The sequence below is a fragment of the Passer domesticus genome, chromosome Z (genome assembly GCF_036417665.1).
Source record: "Passer domesticus isolate bPasDom1 chromosome Z, bPasDom1.hap1, whole genome shotgun sequence".
Taxonomy (NCBI): domain Eukaryota; kingdom Metazoa; phylum Chordata; class Aves; order Passeriformes; family Passeridae; genus Passer; species Passer domesticus.
The window spans coordinates 22,847,260-22,859,940 of record NC_087512.1 but is presented as its reverse complement, the minus strand read 5'-3'; the positions used below and the strand labels follow the sequence as shown (position 1 = coordinate 22,859,940).

At 37.0% G+C, this 12,681-nt stretch overlaps 1 protein-coding gene across 13 annotated transcripts in view; it reads right to left on the bottom strand.

The window, feature by feature from the left end:
• The window catches only part of MAST4 (microtubule associated serine/threonine kinase family member 4), a 277,502-nt gene that overhangs the window by 17,787 nt on the left and 247,034 nt on the right, over positions 1-12,681 (bottom strand). For all 13 annotated transcript variants that reach the window (XM_064405477.1, XM_064405478.1, XM_064405479.1 and 10 more), the window contains 5 exons: positions 7,115-7,323; positions 6,230-6,368; positions 5,036-5,168; positions 4,153-4,318; positions 1,380-1,481 (listed from right to left, as the gene is read on the bottom strand). In XM_064405477.1, coding sequence (XP_064261547.1) covers positions 1,380-1,481; positions 4,153-4,318; positions 5,036-5,168; positions 6,230-6,368; positions 7,115-7,323 — 749 coding nt within the window. The remainder of the gene's footprint in view (positions 1-1,379; positions 1,482-4,152; positions 4,319-5,035; positions 5,169-6,229; positions 6,369-7,114; positions 7,324-12,681) is intronic.

Below are 12,681 nucleotides of genomic sequence, written 5' to 3'. Positions count from 1 at the left end.
AAAATCATCCTGGCAATGAAACAACAACAGCTGGAAAGAGTGTACTTAAAACAACGGAATAAAACTAGTTGTGGTTTTTCATTTTGCCTTTGGTATTGGTGCCCTCTGCAGCAGATGTGGAGGCAGGCATGACACCTTCCTCAATCTTAACTTGTTCAACACAAGGCAAAGGACAGCAATAAACTTTGCTGAGTGCCACTTAGTCCAGACCATTAGTTACAGTGAAGTCTAAGGGTTGTTCACACAGATCCCAGCCATTCAGGCTGTGAGAGACATGCAGCTCATTCATTTCAGTCACATCATCATGCCTTGAAGGAAGCCAAAGGAAGACATGTCATTTGGGACCATGTCAACTCTACTGAGGGTCTGGGTTATAATCACGTTTCCCCTGAGTAGCTATGATAACACCAGTTATGAACTGATTCCTAAAGCCTCTTTTTAATTAGGCCTAAAAATATGTAGCACAATTGGACTCAGTTTTGTGAGCAATTTGTCAAGTGCTCTCATGCTAACTCAACCTGCCACTTGGTTTCCTTAGCATCCCAAATGTATTTCTGTTCATGGCATACAATGTTCACTGTAAGTAACATTATACCTCTACATTTTGGCTCATTTATGCAGGAGGCTTTTTTTTTTTTTTTGCTTTGTTTACCTAGTGCTTTGCCTAAAGGGATGGCAGTCAGGAACTAGGGTTCCCATATATTAACACTTAAAAATCACACACAATATTCATTACTGCCTCTCACAAAAACTCCCAAATAAATCCTGGTCCATCAACCAACAAGTAAACTCTTATTACATAACTGCACAGTACTTTCATTAGTCTATGGAAACCTTAATACTTCCTTAACATTCAGTTTTATTTTAATTCTTTTTCATACAAGGCAGTAGTGCTTGATAAATGAGAATGAGAAGGCTTTTCACCATACAACTTCAGACAGTCTTTACTGAATAAGGATTTTGACTACTCATCACCCACCCTAACACCTGGGGGAATTAATCTGCCAGCTTCTGAAAAAGGAAGTGGTGTATTGATTCCCCTCTCCTAGATTTCTGTATTTAGTCATTTAATACTGTATTAATGAAGAAACCCCACTCACTGACTAACAGGGTCTTTGAGAAATTTCTGTTATATTTATCAAACTAAGAGAAGAGTAAATACAAATGAGCTCTTGTAAATCCCACAAAAACCAGGACAGATATCATCATGTTAAATTCCTATTACTGGTCTTAATCTATAAATTACCATGGCATATTATCATACTGCATGTCATGACCAATGTTTCCCAAGCAAAACAAACAGGTGAACAAAAGCTCCTAATGCTGAATACAGAAGTTATTTCTAGTACATTAATAATTTAAAATTAGTGCCTCCTAACCTGTTCCCAGTCTTTCCAAAGGATTCTGCCTAAGTAGCAGAGTAATCAGATCCTGGGCATCTGGAGGTGGTGCTTCATCCTTTTCAGGCCAGTTGATTTCATCTGAAAAAAAAGACAGTTGTTTGATATTGCTGAGGTTTGATCCCAGCACAAATTGCATGAACACTCTCAAAAGCAAACTAACAGCAATGCAGAGTTAAAGCAACTTTCTCAGCTTACTCTGCTGCATACCAATTACTTCTAATTTTTATACTCTCTATACAGACTGCATAAACATACTATGTTCCCATTTGGGAACATACTTTGGAAGTATCATTTAACACAAAACTCTGTTTAGCAGCAGGACACATGAATACTTCGCTCATGGAAAACTTTCAAAATATTAGCACAACATGCATGCTCTCTCTTCCCCCACCAAATCAAGGTTTAAATTGTAGTTATGTTCCATGGAAACTGTTGTTAAGATGGAAACTGCTGACCTGACCCGGCCGTTGCTGCTCACATCTGTGTTCCTTCTCTAATGCTAGAAGACTCCCTGAGATCACTAAGGGTCAAGGTGTCAGACTGTACTCTGGCAACATATATGGCAATGAAGATTATTTTTCAAGAGTCTCATACTTCCATACGACCTCCCTCTATTGACTCTTACACTACTATGCCTTCTGCACTTCATGGAAAAAAGACAGGATATGCTGTCTATGAACATGAACTTTCTAACAGCCTACAAACAGCAAGTTTTGCCTGATTTTTAGTGGAAGCTGTCTCCCCAAATGTAATATAGTGCAGGTTTACACAAAACTCCGAAGAAGTTTCTTGGGAGGTACAACGATTTTGGCAAGAGTACACTTGGAGCTCCAGAAACACAGAAAGCTGTTAAGGATTTTGTTGTCATTTTATGATCTAAACTTCTTCTATAAAATAATCATAACCGCATAAATAATCATCAGAATCTACATGCAGGTTTAACCTTCATATTTCAGAGATTAAGGAAAGGTACTGATAAAAACAGACATGAAATGTAACCTGTTTCTGGGGCAATATTTTAAATTCTTATCACTTTAGGTATTTAAGTCTACACTGAGGCCTCCCACAGCTGTCCTTGCACAACCTGAGGGCAGGAAAAGGCAATCTACAATGAAAAAGGAGGCAGCAAGATTTTAAAGCAGAATTTTAAACAGAAGTAGATTTTGCTCAGGGACACTGGAAGAAAAATCTAGGCTACAGTTTAGTTCTTTAAGAGGGCTCTTGCAGTCAAATAGAAGGAGATTATTTATTTTACCACAGGAAACACATCCAACAAGAGTCCTTCTAGAGATACTAGGAATTATTTCAGTAAGCAAGGATATTTCAAACAGAAACAACTGACAAATCAACACCAAAACAAGAAACTGAGCCAACCAATGGTTTTGTAGGGTGAGTGGGAATAGATGATGTTTATAAAAGGCCTTCTACAACTTCTCTAAGATAAATTAACACATCCAAAAAGACAAAGATATTTACAAAGGTCTCAGCTAGCTTGTAACACGTGACAATATGTTTTACAAAAGGTAAAATTAATGCCACATGCAAAAAAAAGCCAAATGTACAAATTTTGTCATTAATTTTAAAACTATTCCCTCCCCTTCTCCTGCTCAGGGAGCATAAGGATAAAAACACAGGTGTGTGTGTCTGAGAATGCAATAAAAACTTGAGTTATTTCCACATTTACCTGCCTACAGCTTCCACTGCAGTTTAATTCTGATTTGGAAAATAAAACATGAATATGCATTGCAGCCACGGGGCAGCCAGAAAACAGACAGCATTTGCTGCTTGTGTTAATTAAACAGTTGATTCTTCTTGCCACTCAGGCCTCAGCATATCACATCAGAAAACAACATAGTTATAAATCCATGAACACGTAGGATGTCACATGCATATTTCAATAGTTTACGAACAAGTCTGGCTTTCAGCTTCAGAGATAGAGCAAATAAAGATGACGGAAACTCTCCTTAAGTACAAAAGGGGATTTGTTGCATTCTCACAGAATGAGGAACCAGAGATGTATTCTTAGCTATTGGACTTTTTAAGCAGACCATAAAACAGACTGAGAAATACTTAGCAACAGAGGTGCCACTCTGTTAACCTTGTGTCATAAACAGTAACCCTCTACATCTATGCATTTGGGAAATTTATGGAAACAGCAGGAAGGATAGTAAACAATTCTGTTTAATTATCTTTCAGTTTTGTCACAAGACACATAACAATACTTAGGGTCATTCTGCAGGTTAAGATCCAAAAGACTATTGAATTTTAAATGGAAGAAGAACAGCTGCTACAGAAATAACATTACACTCCAACAATCACCAATGAAATCATTAACAATCTGTAAACTGAATTAGTTTCCTTCTTTTTCTCATTATTTATTATTTGGGAGACATTTGTTTTAGAGTTTTATTACATCTTTGTTCATTTCTTTATTGTGCCATGAGGCACTATTTTCCATTTATGCAAATTCATTTAACTGTTTCTTCTCTGGTATAATTTCTTTACCAAAGGCAGAAATCACTAGTGCATAATGGAACTACATTTTTACCAACACAGCTTCTCTCTTCCAAACAGTGCAGCTTAACCCATGGACTCTACATTATTGAACTTCTGTACTCAGCAGAGAGAGTTCAGCTTTTAATCTAAATTAATTGTTAATGCTTTGATAGCAGATTGTGTAGTCTATCAGTAAAACTGTAATATATTTACTATTAACAGATTTTGGGTTTTTTTTAGTGATGATCCTCACCACTGATTACTTGTCCAAAGAGCTCTTCTGGTGTATCTCCAAAGAATGGCACACATCCAACAAGAAATTCATAAAGAATAATTCCCATAGCCCACCAATCCACTGGTTTTCCATAACCCTGTCTCAGTATCACTTCAGGGGCTATGTATTCAGGTGTACCACAGACCTAAAAGAAAGAAAACAAGTGTGATGGCAAAGCAAGTCTTAATTGAGCTATATCAGGAATTAATAATTCCTGAAATGTAAATTAATATGAAAACATGGAAAAAAATGGAATTCAGTTTGGCTTAGTCTGCTAAGTCTGCATAACAACTGATGTTTTTAGAACAACCTACCTATATTAAGAGATATAATCATTATTTGTGCATCTGTCATGCAAAGGACAGTTTGTGCTTTGTACACAGGAGTCCATCATGGCAAGTAGCTTACTTAACTTAAAACATTGTTATCCTTATATGAAAGTTGTGATGGTTTTATCTTAAGTAACTTTTACAGTGAACAGATTGTGAGCGACGGTAATGAGGCATGCTTAAAGGGAAATGGGCCATAGCACAGATTTTAGCACCCTTGGTTGTACAAAGCATGATGAGCTCCACAAGTACTCTGCCGAGACTTCTGGATTCTTTATAAAACAGTTTTCCATTTGTCTCTCTCACGGATTCACTTGCACAGAATTAGGCTATTCATCTTACTAATAGATCTTAATGTAAAAAGGAAAAAGCACAGAAAAATCTTCAGGGCACCAGCTGAAGTACCTGACATACTAAACTGAAACACCAATGCAGAAATAACTATGGTTTATTCAGTATTACAGTATGTTCTGCTGGCAAAATATTACTTCATGTGAACACTCAGTGTAGAAATGAAAAAGGCTGTTTCTTACTTGTTTGTCGAGGAATTCTCTGGCATCCTTCTCAATGTGACCCTCGTACAGATTGGTAGTCAAACTCATTAGCCCCACTTTTGATAGGCCAAAGTCTGTAAGCTTTATATGGCCCATGGATGTTACCAACAGACTGAAAACCAGAAAGTTTTTAAGTTACTGTGATATAATTCAACATCATGTGCTTCTCACTGTTATTATTATTACAATTATAATACTTAGAGGAAAATGTTTCATTAGCACTGTGGAACTATAAATACAACTTATAAAGTACTTTAACTGGTAAAGAATGAACAGGTTAAAAATCTAAGTCTTACATTTGTTACTATTACTATCAGAAATAAACTTTTCATGTGCATCTGAGCAACATACAGAACTAGAGAGGTCTTGAGAGCTGAGTGCTTAAAGCATTGAAGAAGCAGTTATCATGTGAAAGACCGAAAATGGAATATGTGTCATTTCTGAAGTGATGTATTTTCCATCTGTAACAAGCTGGGTCAGTCATGCATTTGGAAAAAACCTCAGGCCATTAAGTTAGTAATATCTATACTGTATATACTATACTAACTAATACTTCCTGCTATGAAGCTACTGTCAGTCAACACCCATGACTTCAATTTTTATTTTTTTTTTGTGAAACAGAAACAAGATTAATGAATTTGCAAGGGCCATACTTTGTATTTTAGCTACTTGCTGAAATGTCAAGTTACTTGTATAGGAGCAACACTGTATTTTTAAATACGTAAATTGAAAACCCTAACCCCTCAAAAAACAAAGTAACCCCAACACCCAAGCAACAGGAAATATTCCTGCATCTGGTAAATTTTGTCTTCAAACACGCAAATACCTGCAAGTTGATGATATTTTGTCAGTGATGTAAGTACATTTTGAAAAAAAAAATCCTAATTGCTAGAATGTGTTTCCCTTCATTCTAACAAGAAGAATAAATACCTTTTTCTTTTTAGCTACTGTGATAGCCTCTTCCATCTTAAACACAGAACATTCTTAACAGCTCTTTTGGAAAAAAAAAAAATGCATTCTCTGTAACCACAAGTAATGAAAATTCAAATATTGTGAAGGAACTGAGAATCTACATAATATATACAATAAAAAATAATTCTAAGCAAGTTTAAACTTTTTATATCTTATCTAACAATTTCAAACTCCTCTTTCAGTTATATTCTATATACATACTTGTCAGGTTTCAAATCCCTGTGTACAATTCCGTAATTATGAAGGTATTCCAAGGCCAGAACAGTCTCTGCAAAGTACATCCTTGCCATGTCTACAGGTAAGGGACCCATATTCTTCATCAAAGTAGCACAGTCTCCACCTGTGGAAACAGTACAAATGTTCCAGATGACTCTATAAATTGAGGTGTATTAGTATAAACCATATACAGTGCTAAAACGAACAAAAATTGCAGTAATAAGATTTTATTTTCCAGTCAGATGAGCCAACCAAACTTCTAAGCCCCACAGCTATTCTACTGGAAGTAGTGAGAAGCTGGGAGAGAGCACTACAAGGATTCAGCTGAGAATCAGTAACGTACTGCTACCTACGGAGAAAATAAACAAGTAAACTGGGGGGACGGGGAGTGGTGGAAGCCCACACAACCATATCTCAGGACCCCTTCAGTACTGCTTCTGTCCACTGTTCTCCTTCCACATTAGCACCTTTGCAAAATGTTTCCTCTTTCTTCTTTCTTTGTAAAAATAACTACTACAAACCCCCCCAACACTTGCTACTCAAAATTACAGCTCCAGAAAGCAAACATTTCCACGTGAACTTTGAATGTTAGTACATTTTCAATTACAATCTATTAGGAACTTCAAGAACAGTTATTTCCCATTACAGCTGGAATGTAAGTGTTTTACAAGCTGTTCACCACGAGATAATGACTGGTAAAAAAAAAGAACCACCTTGCTGTTGGATCTGGTTCCTAAATCTGAATCGCCAGAGTATGGAGGACACACAGGGGGCCCCTTCTAATTCAAGTACCATATGGGTTATTTTTCTTTTGTGGTGTGTAAGGAAATTCTCTTTTTCTTTTTCTGTAAAACAGAAGAGCTATTTTACCTTCTACATATTCCATGACCATGCATAAATGACGTCTTGTTTCAAAGGAGCAATACATGCTGACAACAAATGGATTTTCTGCAAATGTCAGGATATCACGCTCAACAAAGGCCTGTTGGATCTGGTTTCGGAGGATGAGATTCTGCTTATTAATCTTCTTCATGGCAAATCTTTGTCTGGTTTCTTTGTGTCTCACAAAATAAACCGCACTGAAAAGTTTGAATGGAGAGAAAAAGACAGAAGTCTGACTAACTACTAAAAATGCATTTCAAAACACATTTCTCACTCAATTTTTAAAAACTATACAAATATATTATAAAAAAGACTTGTTCTCAATTTAACCTGGTCATTCACATTAAAGAATGGTTACAAATCTCATTTTGTTTACAAACCAGTACTCAAACTAAAACAAATAACTCTTCTGCCCTTCCCTCTCCCTCCCAACCAACAGCAAATATAACAGCAGATATAACAGCAAATGCTTTTAGCCCAGGCAGATTTCAGGCATTCCCATCAACAAAGGATTACATACAAAATCCAGCTATGGCATAGTGTTATAAATCATTCTGACAAATGCTTATTCTGTAGGTGTACTGAAGAGAAATTATGACTCAGTCCGGGAAATTTTAAAACATATCTCAGGTCTCTCATGAAGGTTGCCTAGCAGTTGCTGGAAGGGGTGGCTCCTCATCAGCAGGTGCAAAATCTCCCATTCTCATTCAGTCCCTGACATTAGTACTGATCCATATCAGAGGAAGGTCACCAATAGGTAACCCAAAACAAAGATCACTGTGTTAACTACATGGTAGTGTGGGGCTGTGGTGTATCTTGACTTGCAGAACTTCCACTGGGGTGCTGGGTACAAAGTTTCCTGTGTATTTGGCTTGGTAAAGTCAATGCAGTGAAGAAAGTGAAGAAAAGGAAACTCCACTTGGGCAACTCTTCTGTCTTTCAGGTCTAAGGAGAAGGTATTACCCTGCTGTGAAACACTCAGAAGGACTCCACAGCTGCACTTCTCAAAAGCAAATACTGAACATTTTTGCCTTGCTTGAAATCTACTTTATAGCATTTAATGCTTATATCATTTCCAGTATATAATTATCAGAGTGTTTATGGAAAGAAAGCACTTAAAGGAGAAAATAGGGGGGGGAAGGCCAAAAAAAAATGGGATTAAATTGTGAAGTTTTAAAAATTCATTTTATTATCCCGATGAGGTCCCAACTATCAGCATACAATTATTTATAAAAACACAAAAAGTAACACTTGCCTTACTATTTCTATAAAGATCTTCACACAGCTACCGAAGTTTTAGGCACTGAAAAATTATGACTTCTCCTTTCCTTTGTGAAGGAAAACTTTCTAGACAGCATGGTTTCTCTTACTGATTCCAAAAGCTTTTACCAATCCCTCATTCTTGTCTGAGCATGGGGCAGGTAAAAGACATTACACAATCATGAAAGTAGGTAAAAATTACCTTGGGCAAAACCCATTACAAACCCCACCCTTTGTGCCTCCTACTAAGTATCACTCCCTTCTGCCCCTCCCAAGCTGGAATACAGACTGAGTTATTCATCTCCAGTACTCCTCCCTGGTGACTTCATGCCTTATTCCTACTGCTCCCCTCATACTCACTTCTCTCTCCAACTCTTACTCTTACAAGCCCCTCCCATGCTTTTCTTTCCCTTGCATTCTGGTTTTCAACTCTCATTTGTTGCTTTCTTTGGTCAGTTTCATAATCTCCTATAATATCTTTTTTTTTTACCTGTTTCAGTCCCTCTCTGCAGTCCTGGCATGTAGAAAATTATTGCCTGAAGTCTCCATCCTTCAAAAAAATCTAGTTACAAATATTCCCCTAGAGTTTCAAACTGGACAGTGTGCAAGATGGCCTCTTAAAAGGCAAACAGAAACTACAGCGTATTATTACAACATTTTAATTAATCTTCCTTTCAGATCATACATTTCTGCAAGCTCATCACTAATGTATTTTAAAATTATTAAAGAGTAAGTACCAAGGACTATCTAGTCTTGTAAATATCTGGTACATGTTGCTATATTTTTCCAGCTGTCTAACCTGCATCTTCAGTCTTACAGTCACAAGAAGGTAACTTTCCACTAGGATTCTGTTGTTTCTCAGAAAAAAAGCTGTTTAGCTGAAATGTACCAGACTCAGGAGACAACTGCAACACAATAGTCTCTCCTGCTTTTACACATGCATACACTGTTTATGCTATACAAAGTGCTTCCAAATGACCTTCAGCACACAAAAATGTCTAACATTCCTCACATCCTCTGGTCACAGTAACCCCAGCAAACATTTACACCTTATGAAGCAAACTATACCCCAGCCAGCAGCATGTGGACCATCAAATGCTGCCCATGATCTTCAGTATATTACAAAGACTATTTCAAATTTAAGGGCTCTGTGACACAAAAGCAGTGTAGGGAGAACACCCAGACTGTCCTGTTAATTGACTGATTGACAGTGGCATGCCCTTTTGCCCTGCAAAGCCACAACCAGAGTGGTACTGTTGCATCCTTCTGTTGCTTCAAAGAATTTGATTTCCTATCTTCCCTCAGCTTTCTGTTTTCGTAACAGCAACAAGTTTCCAAATCATCCTCTGATTTCACTGTGCAAATTCCAACAGGTATGCAAGTGCTCTGTTATTTTACTGATGTTGTAGCTCAACACAGCAAAAAAGCTTTGTCTTCAAAAGAAATAAAGAACATTCATAAAGAATAAAGAACATCCATTTAGCAATGTCCAAACATTACCTTATTTCACTTGCAACATAAATCTGTCTGAAAATCTATCTCTATAATAACTCTAGTTAGACACAACTATAAAACACTATGAAAATGGTAAGATAAAAAAAACCCCTAAAATATTTAACTTGGTTCCTGAAGTAGTTCAACTTAAATATCATGCCATCTATCACTCCAATCTTACAGTCATAATTCCTGTTTCTTCTCTAAATTGAAAACTCTCTAATTAAAAAAAACCAAAAAACAACAACAACAACAAAAAAAAACTCCTGAAACCAGATAGACCAGTTTAGATAGGCCTAATTTACAGCTCTTCAATAACTCCAACTTTTAGAGCCATTTTACAACCCAGTCTACATTCAGTGTTTAAAGCTAATATAGCTTTAAAAAACTGTTTTTTAATGTGTCAGAGGAGCCTGAACTCCTTGTGGAGACACAGGTACTGTACCTACTGCTTAAAAATTACACCTGCTGACCAGGAATTTTATTCCATTTTTGCCAGCAATTTCCTGAGAAGAGACTGCTAAATTCTGTTCTACCCTGGAATTATGTCTCATGTTGCCTCCAGTGAAGAGAAGCTGCTTGTAGGCTGTGGTTTATATTATTTGGTAAAGTTCATAGATAGTTATTTAAGATCAGAATTTAAAAGTAGCACTGCACTCCTCCTAACAAAGCAATGCCTGTGACAGGATCAGAGTTATTTGGGAGCAGGAGGAAATGCTACCTAAAGCACTGCAGCTCTTGGACAATGCACCCCAGCCATGTCCTTGCAATATTTCAGACTTATCCTAGTCTGCCTAGAAGGAGATGAGAAACTGGCCGTATGACGAAGAGAACATGATGCTTTGACCCTTCTCTCACAACTGGCATTAGTGCTAGTTGCTCTAATATGTCATCAACTTTGAGTAATAAAACCACCTCTCCATACCTAACAGTACCAATGCCTTCCATCTTTATGACAGCTAGTAAACACAGATTCAAAGTAATGAAACTGCAGTCCAAAATTCTGATGGGTAAACTGTCTTGTGCTATTTTAGTGAACCTACAAAATTATGCTTCCACCTGTCCCCTTCCACTTTTGAACCAGTGGCCATGAGGCTGATGACGAATTAACCTGACTGATGGGGTTTTATTCTGAAGCTGGTAACTTTCTTAATCCTGTTCCAAACATAACTATACATGAGTAAGTACTATCAACAGTGGAGAAGGGACAGAAGCACTACTCACAATTACATGCTGCAGCTGCTCAAGATACACTGCTTCCAAGTTTTTTAATTTATCAGGCAACACCATTAGCCAGTATGTTAGTCACACACTGGCATAACCATCCTGCAAAACTAAAAGCATTCCAGAGAGGAGCAAAAGCGGTGTCATGCATTTGCTTTAAACTGATACAGTCATACATTGAAGAGATATTGAACTAACATCACTTGCTTCCCTGAAATAAAATGTAAATTTTATTTTGTTGAATTGTTTCACGGACCCAGGCTGATGCTAACCTGAAGAGATGAACACTACTACCTGCTACCTCTCACAAGCTGGAATGTGGAAAAAAATGATGTTGTGATTGTAGTAAAAATTTAAAATTTGGGAAATGTGAGTTTTGTCTGGCTGAAGAAAGTCAGATAAACAGCTTGTGAAGCCATTAATGACTTGGCCAGAATCCTACACATTTACTGATTCACAGCTTGTTTAACTTCTTGTATATTCCCAGCCATTCCCAAAAGCCTCATCTACTCATCTACTACACCTCATGTACTATACTGTCATTTAATTGCACTACAGATGAATTTACCCAACCAATTAAAAGCAGAGAACTGCTAAGATACTTACTCAATCCTTCACAAAACCAATATTTTTTATTTAAACTCATCAAATTTAACATATCTGACAAATTTCTGCTATAACATGCCAAGACCAACAATTATCCATGTCAAGTAATCAAAGCTTTCCATTTCACTGATAAAGGCAAAAACACCACAGCAAAAGAAAAGAATGTTATAGGGTTGTTATAGATTTTAGCCCTCCATTATAGCCTCAAAATAAGTAAAATACTACAACAACATACTGCACTTTAGTAAGTCAGAGCACAAAATATGCCCACTGATATATTTTAGAGAATGAATCAATGAAGCACAGGCAGAATTCACACATACTTAGATTATTTTAAAAAATTAATGGCCTGGAAAAACATAGGAGAGGAAATACAACTGTTGTAGCATAAGAACAGTAACTTTTGTTTCAGCTACTTGTAAATAAACTACAATAAATGCCTTCAGGACAGTTTCTTGCTTTATATTCACAAGAAATAGGTATTACCGATTTATTGCACTCCATTTCATAGTTGGGTCACACAGCATTTAGGTTATCTTGATGTGTTTTACTTTAAACTTGACCCTAACTTTTGAGTAAATAAACCATCAATTGTATTATTACCAAGAGCAAAAAGAGAACCCTACTTTAATAAAGCAAGAAAAATGGTCTGTTGATTTTACAGCCTGTCTGACAGAGTAGAGATTTTCAAGCACACAGATAGTTTTGAAAAGATCATATCCTAGAGAACTTAGGAGCACAAGTCTCCTCAATTTACAGTATTGTATAGGTGCTAAAATAATTTCTAGGAGTGAACACGTTTAGAAGTTTATTGTCTCACATTTCACTGTGTTCCTTTCCCTCTCCATGTACTGCGTTTGTATGGCAAGGCTTTGGGAGTGGAAGGACTACAGGGGCCCACAGTGGAGCAGGTTTCCTGGTACAATTTGTGACCCTGGCAGGGGCCCACACAGCAACATGCTGTGCCTGAA